At 37.7% G+C, this 24203-nt stretch overlaps 1 protein-coding gene across 1 annotated transcript in view; it reads right to left on the reverse strand.

Annotated features, from left to right (window-relative positions):
- Positions 1 to 14507: 14507 nt before the first annotated feature.
- LOC122813289 (FRAS1-related extracellular matrix protein 1-like) overlaps positions 14508 to 24203 on the reverse strand; it is a 1751891-nt gene continuing 1742195 nt past the window's right edge. Inside the window, exon 35 of the mRNA XM_044085535.1 lies at positions 14508 to 15475. Within this exon, the coding sequence (XP_043941470.1) occupies positions 15264 to 15475 (212 nt within the window). The 3' untranslated portion in view covers positions 14508 to 15263. The remainder of the gene's footprint in view (positions 15476 to 24203) is intronic.

The following is a 24203-nucleotide window of genomic DNA, read 5'->3' on the forward strand; positions in this document are numbered from 1 at the left end:
AAAATCCAAATTAGCCTCTTGCTGCAACAAAGTACCTACATTCACCAACAATACACATTGTACCCACCACTATCAAGCTTTAAAACAGCTAAACTGGCTTGAACTTAACAACTGCCTAACATCCACTCAGCAAGTTAAGGCACGTAGACTGATACATTAATCTGAAAAATGGTCGGCATAAAAAAATATATATACTATTGCCCTATATCCTTATAAGAAAAAGAGACATCCATTCTTGTGATACACTTCTACTAAGCAGTAGTAAGGCAAAAATGTTGTTGGGGGGACTCATTATACTCCTGTCACATCTCCAATCTCTGGAAGACCATCCATGCATAAGCAAACATGACTAACAAACTCCTAAGCTATAAAATCCACCTCAAAAAATATCTTACCCAGTCCTGGTCATGCTTATGTTCATCGCCAGGTTGAGACCCTTAGTAAAAGTACAAACTTCTTATTACTTATCCATAACATTTTTCCTTGTTGTACTTGAATTAGACACTCCTAACAACTTTCCATCCTGCACTTGATTCAATACACCTCATTCACACTCATTACAAACACCACGTCTCATCTTTCTCTAACTGCCCTCATTTACTGCTCTACCCGTCACATGCATTCCCTATACCCCCAAATTGTAAACCTTCCAGATATACCAGTTCGGAACAGGTGGCCTAGGTAGAGCTATTTCTATACCCTCCTCTCTCACTTTTATGCTGTTATCACTATTTTCCTGTAGAATAATAATATCTCCCCTACATAATTTTATAACTTCTCAAGTATACTCTGCATTATATCTGTTAAACTCTTTACAAACATTTCTGTACTGAAATGTAAGAACAGTAAACTTCTTTACAACCCTTTCCCTGCTGTAGTATAATTTCATTAACTCCCTGCAATAATTTAGAGCTATGAGAACCATGCAGAGTTTTACATATCAATGTGAATAACTTACTTGTATATATCTGTCTTGTAACTGTAATACTTTTTTCTGAGAAACCTAACTGTTGTTTTTCTGAGAACTGTTTGAAATTCACTTTTTAATATAAATTACTGTGATGGAGCTTTTCCTCCCAGGACCTCCACAGAAAATGGGCTGTGCCTATTCAGACTTTCCTCTCAACAAAGACAAAAATAAATAAATAGTAAGAAATAATAGTGCCATATGCCTTGATTAAGGTTCTATTTTCAGCCACCCAGGAGATGCTGGTGGTTCAGAGGTTTGTCTTGAGAATACTGGGGTTTGTTCTTTTGCATATTGAACACCCCACTGGTGGAATTTACTATGTCGGTGCCTTTAGGAGAGTCCATTGCTGGCTACCTTCTGCAGGTTGTTCACACTGAAGTAAAAGGTTAGGTCTGCTATTAGCAAAAATGCCTCTTGTTTGATAACTTCTTTTTCTCTGTCTCTTATCAATAAATCATGCAGCTCACAGTCTCATTTCTTTAGCTGAATAGTAAAAGCATCTGTTGTGTCTTCTGAGCCCTGGCTCCTTATAAAAAACATGCAATGAAAAAATGGTATTTTTTAGTTTCAAGGTAATTCCTGAATTTCTCCCATATTGGTGCTATTTTGGGCCAGATTCCAGAAGAGTTGTTTTCAGTGTAAGTCTGCCCTGAGTCAGAAAGACTTGATCTCAGTGTAAGTGACTTACTTTGGTGTAAGGCTCATCTATAAACAAGTCAGATTCCAAAACACAAAACACAGTATTCATGTAAGTGAAAAACAAAATGATGTACATATTTCTAAAAAATATTAATTTCAGACTGTGAATTATGTTTTTGAGTACTGCCTGCAGAATAACTTGATGAACATATTTGTTCACTTCTGACACTATATAACACTTACAGTGTTTGCTAGGATGCTTACAAGTTTCTAATTCTGTTTTCTATCATGACAATAGCTGCAAATGGGCCCTTGGGTGCAGCTATATAAATAAATACATAAACAAATAGTTTGTATGCAACTGAGAAAAAAAGATCAACATAAGAACAATAGGGATTTGATGACATGAGAGAAATGGTCAGAAGTATGACACATTAAACTCAGTTCGACATGTAAAACTATAATTCAAGGGAGTACTAATACAGAAATACACTATGAACATTTAGTGGGAATGACAGAATTAATTAATGTGGAATGGTTGCTAGCTTAGCATATCTGATGATCAAAAAACGAGCAGACGTCATAAAGCAAAAGGCAAGGTTGGTGGGATTCTAGGGTGCATGGAAATGGGTATCCCTGACAGTAAATAAGAAGTGTCTGTGTCTCCCCACCTTTACTATAATTTCAAATACCTCATCTTTGTGAGGATAAAAGACATGACACAGGCAGTTTAGTGGAAGGAAAGAAAAATGTGGCACAGTCTTCGCTAGAAGACAAATATGACAAATGTAGTAACAAGCCCTGCTTTTGAAAAAAAGAAGAAAGAGACAGACCTTAAAGGGAAGTATAATCTAGATGGTCACCAGACATATATACCTCTCTCTGTATATATATATATATATATATATATATATATATATATATATATATATTCATCTACATACACACATATGAATAATATATATGGGTGTTATTCACGCTGTTGAATCTGCACTTCATTGACAGATATGTTCAGTATTTATTTCATCAAATGTTTTGGTTGTTGAAAGGAGGAAAACTGAAAGCATATGGGTAAGGAAAGTCTGGATATATTGTAAGTTTCAGTATTAGGGAATATGAGTGTTTGTATAAATGCTTGCATATTTGACTCAGAATTAGGTAAGGGGATGGACTTAATGCTTTGCATATGTACTGCTTTATGCCATTTATGTCTGACTGTGCCTGAATATCTTGTGTTGCATTAGTGTAAGGGAAAAGGTTTTTCAAAAGTAAGTATTAAGGACAGGGACAGGATTAGGGTTAGCATGCATTAGTAAGGAGACTCATGGAGGGGAGGTTGTTGCCCTTTGCCCAACTTACTAATGTGTCCCAACCTTAACCCAATCCCTGCTTCCCACCTTAATCTAACATCTAACCTTAGAAAGTCATTTTCATAACACAGCAAATATTCAGACAATATATGAATGTGCGGTAAGGTTTTGGTTAACAAAGGAAACTGCTTCATTTTATGATGTTTGCCATTTCCCCCACATATTTTGGATATATATTAAGTTCAGAAAAGAGTAATTTATTGTAATTGCAAGTATCCATGTATATAGTCCAAAATAGTTACAATAGGTGGGGGGGCTACACCCCCCTTACTATATATACTAACTCCAGGATCACACAACAGTGGGGAAAAGGCCATATATAATTTTGTTTCAGTGAATTGTGCATTCAGTGAATTGTGCAGAGTCAAATGTGCTTTCAGTGAATAGTCCTAGACCCATATATATATATATATATATATATATATATATATATATATATATATATATATATATAGGTCTACTTCGAAATCCTGACACACATAATATTTACATTTAAAATTCCAAGATGAAAATCACGAAACCGCAGAAACTCAACCGTTGGATTTTTACTAGGGTAAGTAAACACTTGCCCAACATGCCGTTTTCTTCACTGTAGTGTGATCCCAGAGTTGGTATATATAGTATGGGTGTGTGTGGGGGGGTGCAGTCCCCCACCCTGAGGGGTGTGGGAGTGTAGCCCCCCACCCAGGAGGGTGTTACCTCCCTCTGTGTGAGTTTCATTTTCATTAGGCCAAGCGTTTACTTGCCTTAGAAAAAATCTGACATTCGAGTTTCCACAGTTTCATGATTTTCGTCTCGGGATTTTAAACATCAATATTTTGGGTGTCAGGATTTTGAAGTACAGCCATATAGACAACAGATAGCAACTGACAGCTCCTTGCAGCATGTGTATCAAATCACTAAAAAATAATAGTTTGCTGGACTCAAAGGACACAATACAGCTATCGATTTATTAAAAATTTATGAAAATAGATTAAGCTCTTTCATCCCTTCAAGGACAGAGACTTCATCAGAATAGCATTCATTTGTAAAGCATCTGCACTTAAACTGCTCCTTCCAATATCACATGATAATCAACATCTGTTCATGTTGTCTTCTCATAGAAATGTTTTTGCTAACTTAGTACTCCAATGTATTACACCAGTCATAAACCCATGCAATGATTTGGAGGTTGGAAGGTTGCAGATTCCAAAACTGAGGCAGAATCTGTGAATGGATGGGCTAGATGTGAAGGAGTTATACAGAGGGTGGGGTTTAAAATAAGGTCTTGGTAAACTGAGATCTACAAGGTTTCTTGTATTGAAAGCAATCGACAGACTGTATAGATCTAGTTGTGTGTATTTTTGTCAAAATATGTATTTCAGATTCATATTTCTGACTTACAGTTGAGTCTGCACAAGGTCAAACCATTTCATATCAAATATGTTATTTTTGCTGCATCTGTCTTCTTGTCATTTTTGTGTTTATTTTTTTTCCACAGAAGGTGGAACAATTTCCACATAGAATAACAGTGTGCATCATCTGTCATTTAATCACAATATGCAAGATGATACTTTATATGCGTGGCTCAGTGGTCATTTGAAAAATCTTCCTCACTAGACTTTTAACAAGTTTTATGCTATTTGAGTACTGTAAAAATCAAACTGTGCTGCCATCAAGTGGATATAACACTTAATTTTCTTTTTCCTAAGAATACATTTCAAAGAAAAATGTGTAAACAGTTATGTATCAATGTCACTGACCTAACAAACCTTTGTGATTAACACTCACACATGACATTTAATATAACATTTACTGCTTACTGTATAATCAAGCCATTCAAGATAAGAATTATAATAAAATATTTTGCTTCAGAGTCATTCCAGCTATATTACTGCAGTTATAAGCAACAGTTTAAAAGGTAAAATAACAGTCTCATTTAAAGACTGTTACCTATCATCACCTGTCTTGGCATTATATTAAGGCAGTGATTTAGGCAGAATGGATTTCAGTTTTGAACTTTGCATCTTTGAACACATATAGACCTACAAGTCATTTCTCTATCTAACAAAAACAGGCACACATTTAAGCATTTGCATGCAGATACACTCACACACACACACACACACACACACACACACACACACACACACACACACACACACACACACACACACACACACACACACACACACACTCACTCTCTCTCTCTCTCTCACACACACACACACACACACACACACACACACACACACACACGACACACAGAATATCAATGTTTAAAATCCCGAGATGAAAATCACGAAACCTCAGAAACTCAACTGTACATGTAAGTGTGTGTGTGTGTGTGTGTGTGTGTGTGTGTTTGGGGGCTGTGACTTCAGTGTGTTGTGTTATTATGATTGTTGTGAAATTATGTGCTATACAGCTGAATGTATCAGCCATTTATGTGATAATGCAGAAAGATTTGAAACCCAGCAAAATCAAGTGAGAAAGTCAAATGGAAGAAAAGTGACAAGAAATGTTTAATATGATTATTTATTTAATTATTAACCTTTGTTAACCAGTTTTGTCAGTTTCAGACAGAGTCCTTTTACTGGGTCTATATTAAAACAACAAAAGCTGAAATCTGCGAATGCAATTACATCGACACATAAACGTCGATCTACTAAAACAGTGAAATACAGAAACGTCGAAAACCAGAACGCTGAACGAATTTCCGGAAGCAACAGCGCCATACAGGTAAGTTAAATCTAACTAAACAAACCTAATGTAAAACACTTTTCCAAATGTTTTTGCAGGGAGGCAAGCCCCCCTGCACCCCCCACCCCCTTACTTATATATATCAACTCCGAGACCGCACTACAGTGGTGAAAAGGATATATTTCCTCATCCCCACGATCACCCTGCTGGCCAAGGAAATTTGTCTGGCATTCTGACTTTTGACGTTTCCGTAGTTTGCTGTTTTTGTAGATCGACATTTATGTGTTGATGTAATTGCATTTGTGGATTTCAGCTTTCGTGATTTTAATATAGACCCATTTTATTTGGGGAGTTAGGGAAAAAGATCCATTGTCAAATAAAAGATTGCAAAAAGTATCACACAGCAACATTAAAAACAAAACAATCCATGAACAGTAAATAAATTCAGCAAATAATAGTTTTGTTCACAAGGTAGTTAACATATATTCATTAATTAATTCCATTCTTAGCAAGCAACAGTTAGAAACTGGGAGTACATATGTACAAGAACTTTATGTTCACTGTTTACAAACTAAAAAGAAACACATTTATGTACGATAGACTGCAACATGCAAAGTTGATGGAAATCAACAGTAAATGTATATTAGAAGGCTAAAGAATAGTGTAGGCATGTTGTAATGGAGAATCCTTCATATTGATTATATCAGAGCATTTTATGGAAAAAATCTAAATGGATTTAGTCGATATTCTGTATGTTTTGTTGGGGAATATTAAAGGATGCATGCACTATATCTAATTACTGCAATTAAAGAAGCATTGCTGATACACATTTTCTGTGATGCTTTGTATAATGGCATACATTATGTAAATTAGTGATACCAGATTGCTACTTTTGTATATGAGAGCTATACTGTTTATTTTTTCATTTGGAGGAGTGGGGGATTTATATGTGTTGGGATAATACAGGTGTTTGGCCTTTTTTATGGTTCTGTGCCCTTGTCTCAATAGACTATCTGCTTTAACATTCATATCATATGATTCCACACTTTGTTACCCTTTGTCTTCTGTTTTTACCACTTTATATGTATTACTTATTGTAACTAGCTCAGTTTCAAACAAGGTATATTTTGTACTCCATTCTTCAAAACAACTTTGTTTCATTTTTTAATCACGGTAACATTTTCTGTATTCTTATTTATATGCACATTGTTATTTTGCTCTATGCTTATAATCTGTCTTTCAAGCACATTATTGTTTTCAATCTGCATTAGAATACTCCCTATCCTTTAATAAATCAAAGCTGAACCATAATGGTGCACATTTCTTATAGCTTGTATACACAGGTTTACAACTTTTACTATGTGCCCCCTCTCCCCACATCAATTGCATCTTTAAGGACACACTTATTAAATGGTCTAACTTGCCACATTAAACATGTCTTGAGCTGCCATATTTATACACATCTCTACAGTCATTTAACGAGCATATCCTGGGAAAATAACTGATTTCATTATCTTTCATTTTAACACAATCGGTGCTTCACATCCACCATTCCAAATGCCTCTTTAACATTAGCAGTCTTAGTAACACAAGCTACTTAAGAACAAGTCTCTTTCAAACACTGTTCACTGTTCTCTTGATTTAAATTAGAAATTGCATTGCTATTTTTGTCTTTTTTGTAATGTTATTTGGGAAAGCATATCATTTATCCCATATATTATCTCCCTATGCTTCCCAGATAAGTCAACAAAAGTATGTCAGGTCGTGTATGTAATTTCAGCATAAAATTCTTTCTCTGAGTATATTGAGTGCATATCTGCCTCTGCAAATCCCAACGTGTTTACATTTTACCAAATGTCATAGCTGTCCATAATAAATCACTTCTCCATATGAAGTCGCACCATCACATGACTTCTTTTAAACAATGAATCTGCATTCATTGGCTTTTCCTTGCCAACTGCCTGTGCATAAGTTAGCTTTTCAGTAACTGCTCTTCTGGATCCTTCTTCCTTCACAGCATGTCATTCTCCTACCTCACTGCACTCTTGCATATCAGGAACAATGCCAGCTAATCTGTTGCAACCACAAAGAAATTTTGACATTTCAGTATCAGCCACCATTTGCAAGGGGATTGTTTTCTACAGTATTCCTCCAGTCTATACATTTCTTGATAAAAGTTCACCTGGCAGCAACATTTGACACTTCATTATCCAATCCTCCACTGGACAAACTTGTAGCAATAGAAGACCCCTTTTCCATTATATATCCAACTTCTCCATTCTCATCAATTCCTTCCTCTGAACCTCTGGCATTTTCAGCGCATTTACCTTCATGCTTCATACAGGAAGCACTTTTCAATGTTTTATCCGAAAGACTAAGGAAATTTCCCCAGTGCCCTAGTTGAATTCTTGTCATTATGAATGCCACGTCAGGTCTCCCCTGTGGAAATAATGCACTCAACAAAAATTAAATAAACTAATAAACATAGTGCTTGTGTAAATAGTCTAAACATCAAAGAACTTCCCTCTCAGAATAAAGGTCAGCATTGTGATGCTTATGTAAATGTGAGGAGAAAATATGGAATACCTAAGTAGAAGGGGAATGTGTGTGCGTGTGTGTGTGTGTGTGTGTGTGTGTGTGTGTGTGTGTGTGTGTGTGTGTGTGTGAACCCCAGCACAATGCATGAGTAAATACTCTAGAGACCATATTGAGATATGTGCATGACCACGTGGTGTTGTACAGGTTCTGCATAATATTCACAGTTGTACAGAACTATAGAATGCTACTATTAGTTTCTATAAATGTGTGCATAGTATTTTGAGTTGTTCCTGTTGATTTTTATTCAGTTGCCTTAAATGTTTTACCAGCATTTGACTCAGATGACTTGCAGACATGTGGGAGATAGATATCTCTCAGTACTATGATTCTGCTAATTCTGTTAAACCCTGATTAAAATGTGCAATTCAGTCCCCTAGAAGAAGGATTCATTTACAGCTCAGGTCAGATAACACATGTGCAGCAGATACAGTGTCACATTACTACTAATTGTGCATGATAGCATTCTGAATGGTTGAGCCAGCCAAACCTAAAAAATTTAACCTAACCTAATGGTAGTAGGAAGTATTAACAGAAACATTTCCACCCCAATCCACTGTAGTTCTCAATTCCCTCTCAGTACAGTAAGTGCTACCCAGCACTATGTGACCCAGATTATAGCCACAATTCTAAAATAAAGTACAGCAGGAACAGCTACTCTTCAAAGACAAATTGTATATACCTCCTTAATTATTCATCATTAATTAAGAAACCATCCTTTCTACTCACTATAGATCACCATTCCAGTAATGATTCATGGTACATTTCAGGACAGCAGGCACTTGGGAGACTCAGTGTGGGGTGTACTACTTCATTGAATTTTTTTTTCTGTAACAGTTTCACACACGCACTCATATACCATAGTGTCTGTTCCAGAGAAAGGGTATCTTCTAACAAACATACCTGTCCCTTCAACATGTTTTGTTTATGTCACAGACACGATTTAGATCCTTAGGACGGATAATTCTTTTGCTGTTTGTTTTGCAAATGTGTAGCAGATCCATCTGGGCTGGATCAGAGAATGTCTATTAGGTTATGCATAAATTGCCCGTTAGTAGTCTGCAAGAGACTGAGTACAGGGACAGGATTTTGAGTGGTCTGCATAGAACATGTTATTTACACTTTGTATTCTTTTAGTGGGGAACGTCTGTAGTCACTCTAGCTTTTGCAAATACCTCATCAAGTATGTGCCGAAGGGTGCATTGCACTCAGGTGTTGGTTTAATGAGGGCTGAGTATAGTTTGACTATGATCTCCTTCAACCTGGATGCCATACACTTGCTTATAAGTTGTACCGCATAGGATTTCATCACAACCATGGCTCATGATGGTCAAAGTTTAGGTTACTCTCAACCTGAGTTCCCAAGTCCTTTTCAACTGGGTCTACTCTTAGGGGACTGTTATCAATGTTGTAAATTGCAGGGGTGATCATCTTCCAAAAGGGTATAATTATGCATTTTTTGCATTGAGGTCTAGTCCATAGCTGTGGCAACAGTTATTTATCTGTGTCAGACCTTCCTGGAAGATATTTACATCTTCTGAGATTTAGAGATTAGACTCAGCTTGCAGTCATCAGCAAATTTGGTCAGCCAAAGGCCCTTTACATTTGCCTTGACTTCAGAGACACATATTCAGCCATGTGGGACACCACTAGTAACAGGCCTCTTGGTGGAGGTGAATTTTCCCACCTTAACTTCATGTGTCCTATACATGAGCCATTTGACTATGCATCAGGTGACATAGGGATTCTTGCCTAATTTTGTGAGTTTGCCTGTAATACCCGAGTGAGGTATTGTGTTGAATGCCTTAGCCAGGTTGAAGTGGGCAGTATGCACTGGTTTGCTCTCATCCTTGGTTCGAGTGACCTTCTCAAAGAAGTCCACTAGCTGTAGCAGGCATGACCTGCCCTTGAGGAAATTGCAATGAGATGGGTCCAGTGTTTGAAATTACCTATGCCTTTGTTTATCAGGTCTATGATAATTCTTTCCATGGCATTGCATATAGGACCAGTCAGACTTATGAATATGTAGTTCCCTGGCTCTGCTGATGGACCCCCTTTTGTATAGAGGGATGACTGTTGCCGTGTGCACTTATAAAAGATGCATTATAATGTATAATGACCTAGTCAGTGATAAAATAAATGACTACAATACGTTGTCAACCTGGGGGTATATAAAATGTGAACAAAACTATGAAAAATTTTAATATTTTAATAAAAAAGTTGCTTCTCATAGGCCTTCATTTTAAATAGGTTCATGGTGGTTATCATATCATTGAGAACTGGTGGTGCCGTGGCATTTAAATAGATTTGCCACTATAATTCATATTGCTCAAGTATGATAGACCAAGGACCCCATCTTGGATTATGCTCTACCTCCTCCAGTATAGTAAATGATAAATTGTGGTTATTGTAATAGGAGGCATGTTTATAAAGGGCATTAGCTGGTTTCCTTTTCTTTCTTTATATCATAGGTGTGTTTGTAAATTTGCTGTTTTAGTTTGTGCTTAGTTTTAATATTAGATATATTATTTCTTTAAGATTTTAAATTTGATCATGTGACTTGAAATAATATATAATGAGCACATTATTTTTAAAATTATCTGAAGAAGTATTTTATTATACGTGAAAACACTTATCATTCAGTATTTGTGTTTAAGTATAATAAAATGTTTTCCATGTTTGTTCGCATCGGTGTCTAACTTGTTTATCTTAGTTTATTACATTCAAGTTTGTGGTATGATTATCTGGAGTCATAGACAGAGCCCTATAACTACCTATAACTAGCAAGGATATGGAATGGATCTTTACCTAAAGGTAACAGGAGACAGAGGAGAAGATCAGCTGTGTCATACTGTTTGAGTAATCTTGAAGTGTGCTTACTTTTTATGTAGATTGATCCATCTCCACCTCTTGTCCCTTCTTTTGTGGTAATTGTTCTAAATATGTGGTAGGCATTAGGGTCTTGCATTGCAGAGGTACCTTCCATGGCTTTAAACTATGTCTCGTTGACTGCAGAGATGTCAACAATCTCAATGGTGAGGAGTGCTTGCAGGAGTGGAGCTTCTTGTTGAGACTCCTAGCATCGAGCAGTAACATCTTTATTTTATTTTAAGTAGAATTTACTATGTCAGAAGGTTTATCAGGTTGGCTTTGCCTAAAAAAGCACTACGGGGTGGGTAATGTTTTGATGAATATCTGAAAGCCTAGTGTCGACAGATGCAGAACATCCATGGGAAAGCAGCATGGTCTGTCAATCATCTTGTTTTGTATTATACATTGGTAGCAATGTTGACCATTTACAGTAGAGACCCAGAGAGAAAAGTATTAACAGTTGCGAATGTTAGTTCATAGGAATGTTTCTTGTTGAAATGACATTGCAAAAACACACATTTGATGTTTTAATATCAACATTTCAAATAATTTTATTTCATCAAAAGGAATATTTGAAAGATCTGCATATTTTTGTTAAAGTGTGGTTGTGTGACCTCAGATTTAGAATACTAGTAGAAGAGGTTTGAGAGTTCACTGGGAATTGCCTTCCCTATAAAAATGATGCTGTTTACATTCAGCTTATTTTTTTTATTTATTTTTTTTAATTTTGTAATTTTTCTGAATAGCAGATAATGAAATATGTCTGCTTTAATATGCATTTTGAAATTTTTGTTTTAGAAATGCTTTATTTTTATCAAATGCTACGAAAGTCAGACTGGGGATTTTTTCCTTTCTATTCTTGAAATTATACTTACAACTTATCAACAGGGACGTCAAACACAGACATGCAAATGTTTTATAAAACAATAAATTGTGATAATTTTTGCTTGGTTTCCTGGGACTCTGACCTTATCACTTTGACCTCTGATGGTCAAAGCTATAATGTCTGAAGCTTTTGCTCCCTGTAATATAATGCTTTGCAAATTTTTCTAACAAGAGGAGTCATGCAAAGAAACGTCCAAGAAGTTATTTTTTCGGTAGTTCAATGACTAAGAGAACCTTGCCTGAAACAATGAATCTGGCACCCACTTCAGAAGACAAATTATTCCATGGGTGATCATACTAGCTCTTTCAGAAATACAATATTGACAGTTATTGTTACAGGTACTCTGGTGCTAGAATCCTTGATTAGGGGTTCTATTAATTCGCTCTACTGCTCTACATATACATAAATATCTGGGTGTATATATATATATATATATATATATATATATATATATATATATATATATGTGTGTGTGTGTATATGTGTGTGTGTGTGTGTGTGTGTGTGTGTGTGTGTGTATCATAATGCAAGTTCACCATAGGTTTCATTGTGATGAACAAGTTAAACAAGGAAATTACAATAGCAGCTGACACCTAATTAGATAAGTGTACTTGACATATTAATACAGGAAAATCAGTACAGTCTATAGTTTGAATCTTTCAGCCTCCTTTTCCTATTGTGTGACTCTGAGCAAGTCAAAGCACCACACTTGAAAAGGGACCCTTATCACAGACTTGATATCTATGCAGTGTGTCTCTACTGAAACCAAGGTGAAACCAAGAGTTAAAGCATGCTGTTTCAAACAAGTGACATTTGCACTATTCACACAGTTGGATTTTCATGTCATGTCAACATGTTTCTTAGTTTTAAAGTTCAGTGTGTAGGCAGTTTATTTATTTAGCTAGTTGTTTATTTATATTTATTTCTTTTTAAGTTAGCAGCAGATATCTCTGCTGAAATGACAATGCTTAGGCATTTTTTTAAATTAATTTTTAATTTAATAAAAAATATTCTGTAACTTCTGGCCAGTAGGACATTAATCATTGTGATAAATGAATAGTTTAGAGTAGACCATCAACCAGCATACATTTTGAGAGGTGAGAGGAACAGGAATGCCTGGAAGAAACATTCACAGACTCAAGGCGAGCAACATACAAGCTCCATGTAGACCGTGACTTTAAGGTATAACCATGGAGCGCTACTCAGTGCTACGTCAACAACTGCAGGTTAAGTAAAGACCATTCAAACAGACTCCATGTTATCATATTTCAAATTAAAACTCACTCATTTCTTATCTACTGTGTTAAATCTGTCCATTGTTCATTATAGACATTACTTCAACCCCAGAATTTTCATTGAACCTTTACATTCCATTTGACACCACTCTTTCTGATCTTACAGAAAATATAAAGAGAAAAAACATTAAAGATATCTCTCACTATTATTTTTCTTTACTATTCACTATGTCATTGATGGGGCGGCCACGGTGGTGCAGTGGTTAGCATTGCTGCCTCACAGCAAGAGGTTCTCCGGTTCGATCCTCGGCTGGGGTGCCTTCTGTGTGGAGTCTGCATGTCCTCCCTGTGGTCGCGTGGGTTTCCTCCGGGTGCTCCGGTTTCCTCCCACATCCCAAAGACATGCTGCAGGTGGATTGGACACTCTAAATTGGCCCTAGGTGTGCATGTGAGTGTGCCTTCTGTGGAAGGTTGGGCACCGGGCTGGCAACTCGACACCGTAAAACTCCACTGCCATTCAATGTGCAGACAAGGTGATCCGCTGTGGCGACCCCTAACCGGGAAAAAGCCGAAAGAAGAAGAAGAATTCACTATGTCATTGATAGTAGTGGAAACACTATGATTTTTCTGCATATTCTCCTATGGAATATTCTACTATATCCATCCAAGTCAATGTCTGCTAGGTTGGCTGTTGGCAAGTTTGAACTATTGGCAGAGGGTTACATTACATGAATGCCGGAGGTCACTGTCCTGTCCAGCAATCATCATACCTCAAGGGTATATGACCTGCAGTGAGACTTATACAATGGCTGTTTTTAGAAAATGCTGTATATGCCCACCTGTCTCTTTTAACCACACTTTAATATATGAACTCCAGAAGAGAGAACAGGATTTATTCTTCATGCCAGCCAGTTCCAGTATCTCCGCCCTTATTTCTTGCTACACTTAAATAGTACTTTTCCAGCCAGTTCCAGGTACTCTACTCAGGTGTAACAGTTAGCAGGAACAGTATGAGATATAATGCAGTCATGCTTATCAATTAAGTACATTTCAGAATGTTGCAAGATATAACCAAATTGCTACAATTATATCTCAGAAATATCTGTGAATATCACCAGTATTCTAAAGAAAGACTCATCTGCTTCAAATGCTTGTATGTGGATAGCATGCACATATACCTTTGTTATTCCTGTGACATACTGAGACCACTGGTAATGCATTATGATAACTGGAAGACAAAGGACATGTTTACTTTCTTCTAGCATAGTTTATTTTTTAATACCCAGCATGAATCAAATAACAAAAGTTAAAGTTACAGCATGCAGGAACTTAATTTCCTTAAATGGTCTTCGTTTTTATTTCTCTTATGACTTATGGCTAAACATTCAGAATGGGTGCCATGGAATATAAGATCTATCTCAAAACTCCTGTTGTTTTGTCTAAATCTTTGCACATGTCCTCACCGTGTGAATAGATAGCACTTATTTTTGCCTCTCTGGAAGAATATATATAAGTAGTCTTGGCTTGCAGAACCATACCATCTTCTAACTATTGCTAGCAATAATATTATATCTGTATAATGCTTGACTTTTGGAGACAAAACAGCATGGCTGATTAGTCCATATAGTGAGGGATGATCCACAATATGAGTCAAGTTTCAAGGGCCACATCAACAGATTATTAGCATATGAATATAAATAACAGCAAATTTAGCAAATTGAATTGGAACACAAACTATGTATAACAATATGACAGAGCAAAAGTATGTATGATCAACATCAGCTTCTTTGAAAACAGTTTCAGGTGAGGTAATATTGACATGCAATGGAAAAGTAATGATTAGGGTCTTATGTTGTGATTTACTTGTATGGTTTGCCACAGGCACTGGCACTTTACATCAGTATATATTCTGCATTAATAATACCTGTGAAAGTATTCTACATTAATAACAATCATTCTGTCCTCTTCCTACTACAGTATCCATGTGCAGTACATTTAAGACAGCAAACACTAGCTTAGAGTCTTGCTGCTGAAAAAGAACAGATGTATCCTGCTTTTTGAGCCAGGTCACAGTCATTTGGAATCCATTTGTTCTTTTGCTGTACAAGAACACATTTTGGCTGAAGTAAATTCTTCAATGACCTATGCCTTTTTTTTAAGTTACTAAAGGACAGTGGTCTTGCATTGGTCCATTCCCAACTGTCACTTTCATTCTTATAGGTAAGACCTGAAATTGGAAAGAAGAGAGATAGTAAATATATTTGAAATTAAACTCAAAGTATGTATGTCTTTAACAGTCAGTGTATTCCTAACACAATTATAAAGAAATTTAGAGGTTAAACATCACAATCCACAATATATATTATCAGGTAGCACAATAAGAAAATCTGATTTGGTAGAGAAGCTACATTATGTTATGTTGCTAGGTGTATGTAAGGAAAATAATTCTAAGTGACACCAGATAGATATGCAGCAAACTATAATAAGATTCTTAGCTGAAAACCTGTTACCAAACATCTAATATTTCCTTTTTGTCTAGTTATTTTTACACATTCCATTCAGAATTGAACTGAAGCAAACATTTATAGTTTATTAAAATGATAAAGTGGTTCAAACAAGTGACGAAAGAAGAAAATGTAAAGTCCTATGAATAAGTAAAAGAGATTTAGGTTGCTAGTACCTTGCAATGATTGTTTTTGATGACTAAAATGAAAATAGTATAATATTTTAGAGCTGACAATTGAGAAAAATGGCAATAATTACAGCCCCCCCCCTTCTTTTCTCTGTCATCGTGTCTTCATTGTCTCTTGCTCTTCCCTATACTCCATTTTGTTGGCTGCCATTTTGCTAATCATACTTTTTATTTTTTTTCTTAGATAAATTATTGTGATGTTTTGTATATTCGAGACAAAGACCTAATATTTGGCTGAATGATTTGTTTCATTTTCAAAGGTACCATACACTGCATGTTTAACAGAAGTGTGAGCCTTTATTTCGAATGTGTACATTTATATTAAGAAGGTTGAGTGTTACTTGTTTGTATGCTTTTATGTATTTTATATTTGACTGGGGTAAAGCACTGATCTCCATGAACCTTTCCAGACTCATCTTGGACTTTAACAAGTACTGCTTTGCATTGCTGTACTGTTATCCCCAGTCAGATGCTCCTGGTCAACAAAGATAAATAAATAAACAAATGAATAATAAATAACTGTAATCATCCTAATATGACATCTTGCAGAAGAAAGCATGTGCACTCTGATCAATAAAGGTGCTCAAATCACACTCTGTGTGGACCTCCTCAACTTTGCAAATAATTTGGGGCAAATTTATCCATGATGCAACACTTGCCTCAAGTAATGTGAATCAAACTGCTTAAGGACTGTGGAAGGTAGGTCTCAGTAAACATGCAGATAGCAGATGCAGATTTTCTGATCAATCATTTCAAAAGCTACTGAGAGATGAAGGGCAGATATGGATACAGCCATTAATCTGGTGCTATCAGGAGGCAATTTCCTAACCAAAGTGATAAATTCATTGTTATGTCTAACTCTAAAGCATGGCTGTTTGGAATCTAAAAAGCTTAGAAAGGTCAGAGAAAATAACATTGAAATTATACAAATTTCTCATAACTTTAAAACTATAGTAAAACACTGAGCAGTAATTTTTCAGTTTACATGGATAGGAAGCAAACTTCTTGATAGTGGAGTAATTAGACACTTTTTAAATAATGGATTGGAAACTGAAATTTATAAAGAAGTAGGTTTAATCAGAAAAATGGCTATTACTTGAGGGTTTAGACAGGATGAACTGACCTTACAGGTCCAATATCAAGCCTGGAGGTGGTCCAGCAAAGAAGTTGAAACTACCTTCATGACCTCTTCATAGTGAAATAAGAAAAGGCTGACCAGAAGGTGAATGAAATATCCCAAAAAAAATATTTTTAAGATCAAATGAAATATTCAGAAGACAGCATGTTTAAGTAAGGCAATCTTAGCCCCAAATATATACAATTTTCTCATATTGAGAAGATGTCAGTGATTTCTGGACCATCAAGGAAGTTGTACTAATGGCCCAGAAGAACTGTGCAGGAGGCTTTGCTAAGTAAAAGATCTGCCTTTTTGGCTCTAAACTTCTGAACAAAAGACAAAGTAATACTCTGTTCCTGTTCTCATGGTGCATGCAATAGGGATGAAATCCTACCTGCAATGCAGTCAAATATTATTTGACTAATGACACAGGCATTGGAAGGGGCTGATGGTGTGAATGAGAGTTTTTGGGTCATCCTAGGGAAAGCAGCTGTGATCTTATACTTAATTGGAACCTACTGGGACCACTAACAGCTACACTATGAAGTTCAGATCTGGTGAGCATGTGCTACTATGCAGTGCAGATGCATGAAACCTGGAAATGATGTGAATGTGGAGATTTACATGCGTCACAAGGTCAAGCAGCAGTTGTGAAGCTCAGTGGAGCTGCTGGCAGGTTAGAGGTTCCAGGGGTCAACTGATTTACCATTTGATCCACTTCATACTTCCAAATTATTGCCTCTCATGAAGAACTAGGATGGTATGCCTGTTTCAGGGAATGAATGAATTTCAGCTTTCACCCTAGAATAGGGGGTGGGGATGGGTCCAGCCTTCACCATGAACATGGACTCTGGTGTGCTCTGGTACAAAATGAATGGGTGATAAAATCCTTATCATGCCTTGTGACTCAATTTGAGTCAGGATGGAAGAGAGCTTGGTGGTGTCATCCCCATGGGCCCAGTCAGAATCCCTCAGGACCTCAGGAGGAGGAACAAATGGAAAAATTGGGAACTGCTAGGGATGGCATTGGGTAAATCTAGTGGACCATAAGAAAAAAAGTAATAGTTATCAAAAAGATGTGTCTTCCATTTACTTTCTAAGCTCAGACTCTGCCTTCTCAACTAAAACTACTATTTACAAGCCACACTAAACACAAGTCATACCCAGGTTGATCCAGTGCTTAACAGTAACTTAAGAGGTGTGTTAAGTTGCCACAGATTCTTCAAGATCATCTATGTCTTCAGGTCAGAGTTGAGATATGCATCATATTTCAAATTCCTGCACTGAATAGATCAATACTAGGTTGACCTAGTTGGTACGAGCTAAAGGCTGAAGTAAATCAGAAAGTGATCATTCTAAGGCACTGGTAAACCATTATGCCTGATATGACCATTTTCTGCAGCATCCCTTAAAATGTCAAAATTATTCTAATATGATTATCCAGTTAATAATTATCTTTAAAAATGGCATCTCACTGAATGATAGTACCTCTGCTCCTCACTGCATCAGAATAGATACATGGAAGCAACACACTTTATGACAGCCCAATATATCCTTGACTGAGTCCTACAGATATAAAACATAAACATACCACATTATATACACGCAGACTATAACAAGTCCAAATTTCTCATAAGAAATTCACTTAAGAAAACAGAATTTTCCAGCATACCCTATATTTTCTTTGTACAAATAAAAGAAAATGCAACAGCAAATATGACCCCACAAATAGGGTAGTGCACACAATCTACCAGCATGACTTTCCCACCCAGCACATAAAACACTATCAAAGTAACAAAAAAATTTAAAAACCACAAACAGATATTTTTGTTGGGTACAAGTCACTCTCGACTACCCATGCTGGGGACAGAGACTGCACACTTTATTACTTATATATCTACTAATTCCAAAGCTGTACAATACCAGAGAAAGGCGAACAATCAGAATTAGACAAAGATGATTCTCCTCCTTCTCCACAGTAAAACAATCCTAGGGAAAAAGTTGTTCAGCACATTACAGCCATCCTGTCTTTGGTCATACTCTGCAGGATAGCTACTTGATAAATCCAGCAAGACAGTAAGTGGGATTTGAAAACATTATGCATGACAAAATGAAACTGGAACAGAAAGAGTAATCTTAAAAATTCAACTTGTGTAAAATCCCCCAATAATATAAAATGCTGACAAGATTTCATACTGACTGCATAAAATGTCAATAGTTTCCTAAGTGAACAAACTGGATCCCACCATATACTACTGGCATAGATAATGCAGGACTAACAGCCCTTTGCAATCTCCATTATAATAGTGCTACACATTACCCCTTCCTAACGACACGCATATAACAATATGCTTGTCTATGTTGCATCAGTGGTTGTACATGTTACACATAACACCAAGTGCTATACAGGGACGTATTTGTACACTAACTCATACGAACACTAGAAATCCTTTCTGATCCCTTTCATGGTGACAATAATGGATGGATATGTTATCTCACTCACTGATGAAGTCCTGGTATATTTAATTATGTTAGTTCAGATTGCAGGTAGATGTCATTTATATAAATACGTCATCAACTCCACTTAATCTAATGTGCATCTACTTTGACATTCTGTTTATGTATGTTTGTAAGTTATGTTGAGAGTACATGTTATACATCTGCACATAAATACTTACTTCTTTGTATGTCACTCTCAGTGGAATAGACTGATTCACTTACACTGCTAATAGCGAACTACCTGTACAGGGTCTATCAGCTGCATACATCAATTTAACAAACATCAACGCAGTACAGGAATTAAACTTTTGGACTATGTACAGCTCAGTTTAGTGAATGATATTATCTATACTGTAGCCTACAAGACAGTGGGACAGGTTACAGACAAACACAAGTTGCAGTAGTGTGTTTTGTGAGTCATCCCAGTTTTATAGTTGGAATGACCCAAAGCTTACCTTTTTTTGCAATCCTTGCCCCCACTGACTGTCAATCATCAGCTCCCTCCAGGTAGGACTGCCATTCATCACTCTTCACAGTGACTGTAATAGGGCTTAGCTGGAAGGGATTTGCAGTGAGACAACCATCACGAGTGGTTTGATAATTTTCCATATTTCCTCTAAAGCCCTAACTCTATGTACTTGGTAAGGCATTGGGGAGGTGAGTACAATGGACTGTTTGTAGGAGGATGTTCCCTCACTTCTGCAAGGGGTGTGTCCTCCAAGCAGCCCTGACCCTCCATTACTATCATATGAGGGAAGTTACCTAGTCTCTATACTTTTACAAGAGGGGAGTTCCCTAATCTCGTCTCTATACTTTCACAAGAGGGCAGTTCCTTAGCCTCTACACTATCACAAGAGGGGATTTCCCTAGTCTCTATACTATCACAAGAGGGGAGTTTCCAGGGAAATTATACCAACTGGTGTGCCCATGAATATATGCAAATCCATCCCTCCCTACAGCAGAGACATGCAGGCCATGCCCCTGTAATTTGCCCTCCCTACTTAGCTCCTCCAGTTTTGGGACTGCTAATCAAATATGGGTCATCAGAGTCAAGGTTTCATCACCCTGGGATCTGGACCCAGTTAATGTTTACTGTTTTTAAACTGAAACTGACATTTGTGTTTGTACTTGCAGCAATCCATGCATAACAAAGATTTCTCTGTCATGCATTCAGTGTTATGGCCAACATTCTGACAGTATTGTGGTACTAGCCTTATGTAGGAATTGTCACCTTCACCTATATTTTAAACCCCTGCAGTACAGTTCTAACATACAAATGGACATCTGCTATTTGGACACATTCAGGGACTTTCAGAACTGTGTGGTGTACTTTTACGCAGTTAGAATGTAACAGGTATAGGTAATGGGATTCCTTATCATAAAATAAATACAATGTAGCAGTCCTTGCAGATACAGGAAATTTCAAAATAGCATTTAGATTCTCACACATAGGTTCATAAGTTCATAGGTAGGTACTAGGCTATTGGCCCTAGGGCCTATATAAGCCTAGCCAAACGGTACCCTGGCTTTTGCCACCCAAGAAAATTATTTTCCTGTGCCCCTGTCAAGCAGAGTCACAGATATGATCCCCGGGGTGAATTTCCTATCTCCCAGTCATCAAGATTTTTCTTGAAGAGTGCTAATGAGGAGCTTTGTTTGATATATATAGGTAATTTGTTCCAGAGTATGGGAAGTCTCTGGGACAAAAATCTATCCCTCCAGCATGTTCTGTTTATTGTGGTGACAAGGTTTAGATCCCTAGACGATGTAGCTCAGAGGGATTAGTTTTTCTTTATGTGGAGCATGTACAACAACTCTGGGTTTGACATAGCTTTATATGTTAGGCAGAGATTGCCTCTGAGTAGGCGATAGGCGACAGAGTATAACTGGAGTTTTTTGAGATGGTCTGCGTAGGGCATCTGTTTGAGGCCGGTCATCCTCTTTGTGAGGTATTTCTGTGGCCTTTCCAGTTGTTGTAGATGTCTTGTGAGGTACATACCAAAAGGGGCGTTGTACTCTATAATGGGTCAAATGAGTGATGAATAGAGGGGAACAATGACCTCTTTTTTCCTGGATGAAAAACCTTTTGTGGTGAGGTGTGCCACGTAGAAGGATTTCCTGACTACTGTGGCGATGTGATTATCAAAGGAGAGGCTACTGTTCACCTGTGTCCCAAGGTCTCTTATCACTCTTTCAGTGTTAAGTAGACTACTGCCTATGTGGTAGTTCATGGGTACAGAGTTTTTAACAAAAGGGATGACAATGCACTTTTTGACATTAAGCTTGAGGCCATGGCTTTGACACCAGGCATCTGTCTCAGTGAGGCCCTTTTGTAGGATGTCCACATCATTAGGAGTTTTGATTATGGCTCCTAGTTTGCAGTCATCTGCGAACTTTGTTAGCTAAAGACCTTCTATGTTAGCCTGTACTTCAGAGAAGTAGATACCAAACAGGAGAGGACCTAGGACTGAACCCTGTGGTACTCCACTTGTCACTGGTCTGAAGCTGGATTTAGAGTCTGCTACTTTCACCGTGTGGGTTCGGTCAGTGAGCCAGTTGGCAACCCATCTTGTGACATAAGGATTTATACCTAGTTTAGTGAGCTTGTCTATAATTTCAGAGTGGCGGATGGTTTCAAAAGCCTTGGCAAGATCTAGATATGCTGTGTGTACCACCTTACCCTCATCTACGGCTTTGGTGACCGCTTCAAAGATGTCTATCAGGTTTAGGAGACACGATCTGCCTTTTATAAAACCCAAACTGGATAGGGTCCAGAGTTTGGAAATTACCAATGTCATTGTTTATAAGTTCCATGTGATGCCCTCTATAGCCTTGCAGACCAGGCTCATCAGGATAATGGGGTGGTAGTTCCTGGGGTACGTGGTAGCACCCCCTTTGTGGAGTGGGATAACTGTTGCTGTGCACCATTCAGTTGGCACAAAGCCTGAGGTGAGGCTACGACTGAACATGGTACTTAGGTGGGGTGCCAGTTCATTCTGTAGTTCATGTAGAACGCAGCCTGGGATGTTGTCAGGTCCCATGGATGCTGTGTTCTTGGCTTTGGAGAGTGTGTTTTTACCTGTGCAGCCATGATTACAGGTACTTTGCATTCTTTCAGTATAGAGATGGGCCCTTTAGGGGATGAGAGAGGGGTAAAGTTAACACTGAACCTATCTGTCAGGATGTTGGCAACATCATTTGGTTCTGTATATTTAGTGCCATTGTGCTGTAACTCAGAGCAAATCTGAGTGTTGCCATTGAGATTCTTGATGTAGCTATATAATGCTTTGTGGTTGTCTTTAAAATCAGTGGCAATTTTGTTTTCGTAACTAGCTTAGGAGGATTTTATGATGGATCTCAGCTTCTTACTGAGGCTGAGCACGGAGTTCCTCCAATCATGGGATTTTTACTCTTTTTTGCAACAGTTTCTTTCTTCTGTTGTAGAGTTTGTTTATAGCAGGGGACCACCAGATTGGTTTCCTTTTTTTGGAGGATAGCATCTTGGTTCTGTTAGGGATTGCACGATCCATGCACTCATGTAAGTGCTTATAAAGTGAAATTGTATAGGATTCAGCAGTCGTATCTCTATTGTCCATCTGTATGTTTGTCGTGAAGTTTGCCACTTCTGTCTTAAGAAGCATGAAGTTGGCTTTGAAGAAATTTTTTACCGTGGTTGCCCTAATGGGGGATGGGGGTGGGATGTGGATGTCTAGGGTGATTTGCTTGTGGTCGGATGTGACCTACGAGGAATTGACCTCTGGTGTGGAACACCGGTTGCCCATGTTGGTAATGACCAGGTCTAGGATATTGCTGCCCCTGGTGGGGGTGTGGATAAGTTGATCCAAGGCATTGGAATTTATGAATTCCAGAAAAAGTTGAGCACAAGAGTTGGTACATGAGTAGTTTTCCCAGTTAATGGGGAGGTAGTTGAAATCACCCATTATTAGGGTGTTAGGTTGTACCCTAATATTTTCCAGTGTATCAAGAAATGAGGAGTGGGAATCCTGGGGCATGGTGGGGGATCTGTAGAAAACTACAATTTGCATTGCGGTCTTGCCCAGAGTTAGTTGCACTTGGATAATCTCAGATGCATTATACTGAGCAACTAGCCTGGAGGTGTGGATATCCTTAATGAATATGGACACGCCCCCGCCTTTATTGCTTCGGTCCAGGTTAGGTGGCCGAAAGGTGTGGTATGAATTATAGCCTGGTAATGCAGGGGTGCTCTCTGGAGCCTTGAACCAGGTCTCTGTCATTGCACAGATGTCGATGCTCTCCACTTTAAGGAGTGCCTAGAGTGAGTGCATTTTGAGGTTTAGACTTTTAGCATTGAGTAGCATTACCCTCAGATTTTGCTTGCTTGTACCTGTTATGGTGGTGAATGTTTCATTTGAATCTTGCCTAAAAAAGGCACTGTAGGGGTGGCAAGAGCCTTAGCCAGTATCCTGAATCCCAAGGGTGACAGGTGCAGGCCATCTCTGGCAAGGCATCATGGTTTGTCGATCATGTCATCCCAGGCAGACAGATACTGGATCCCCTTAGAATGACACCAGAAGCTTAGCCAATTGTTGAAGTCAATCATTTTGTCCTTGTACTGTGGTATCATTCTGGGTGATGGCAGGATGCTACTCAGGGCTAAGGTCATAC

The sequence above is a fragment of the Protopterus annectens genome, chromosome 10.part0 (genome assembly GCF_019279795.1).
Source record: "Protopterus annectens isolate FY-2018-M chromosome 10.part0, PAN1.0, whole genome shotgun sequence".
NCBI classification, from domain to species: domain Eukaryota; kingdom Metazoa; phylum Chordata; order Ceratodontiformes; family Protopteridae; genus Protopterus; species Protopterus annectens.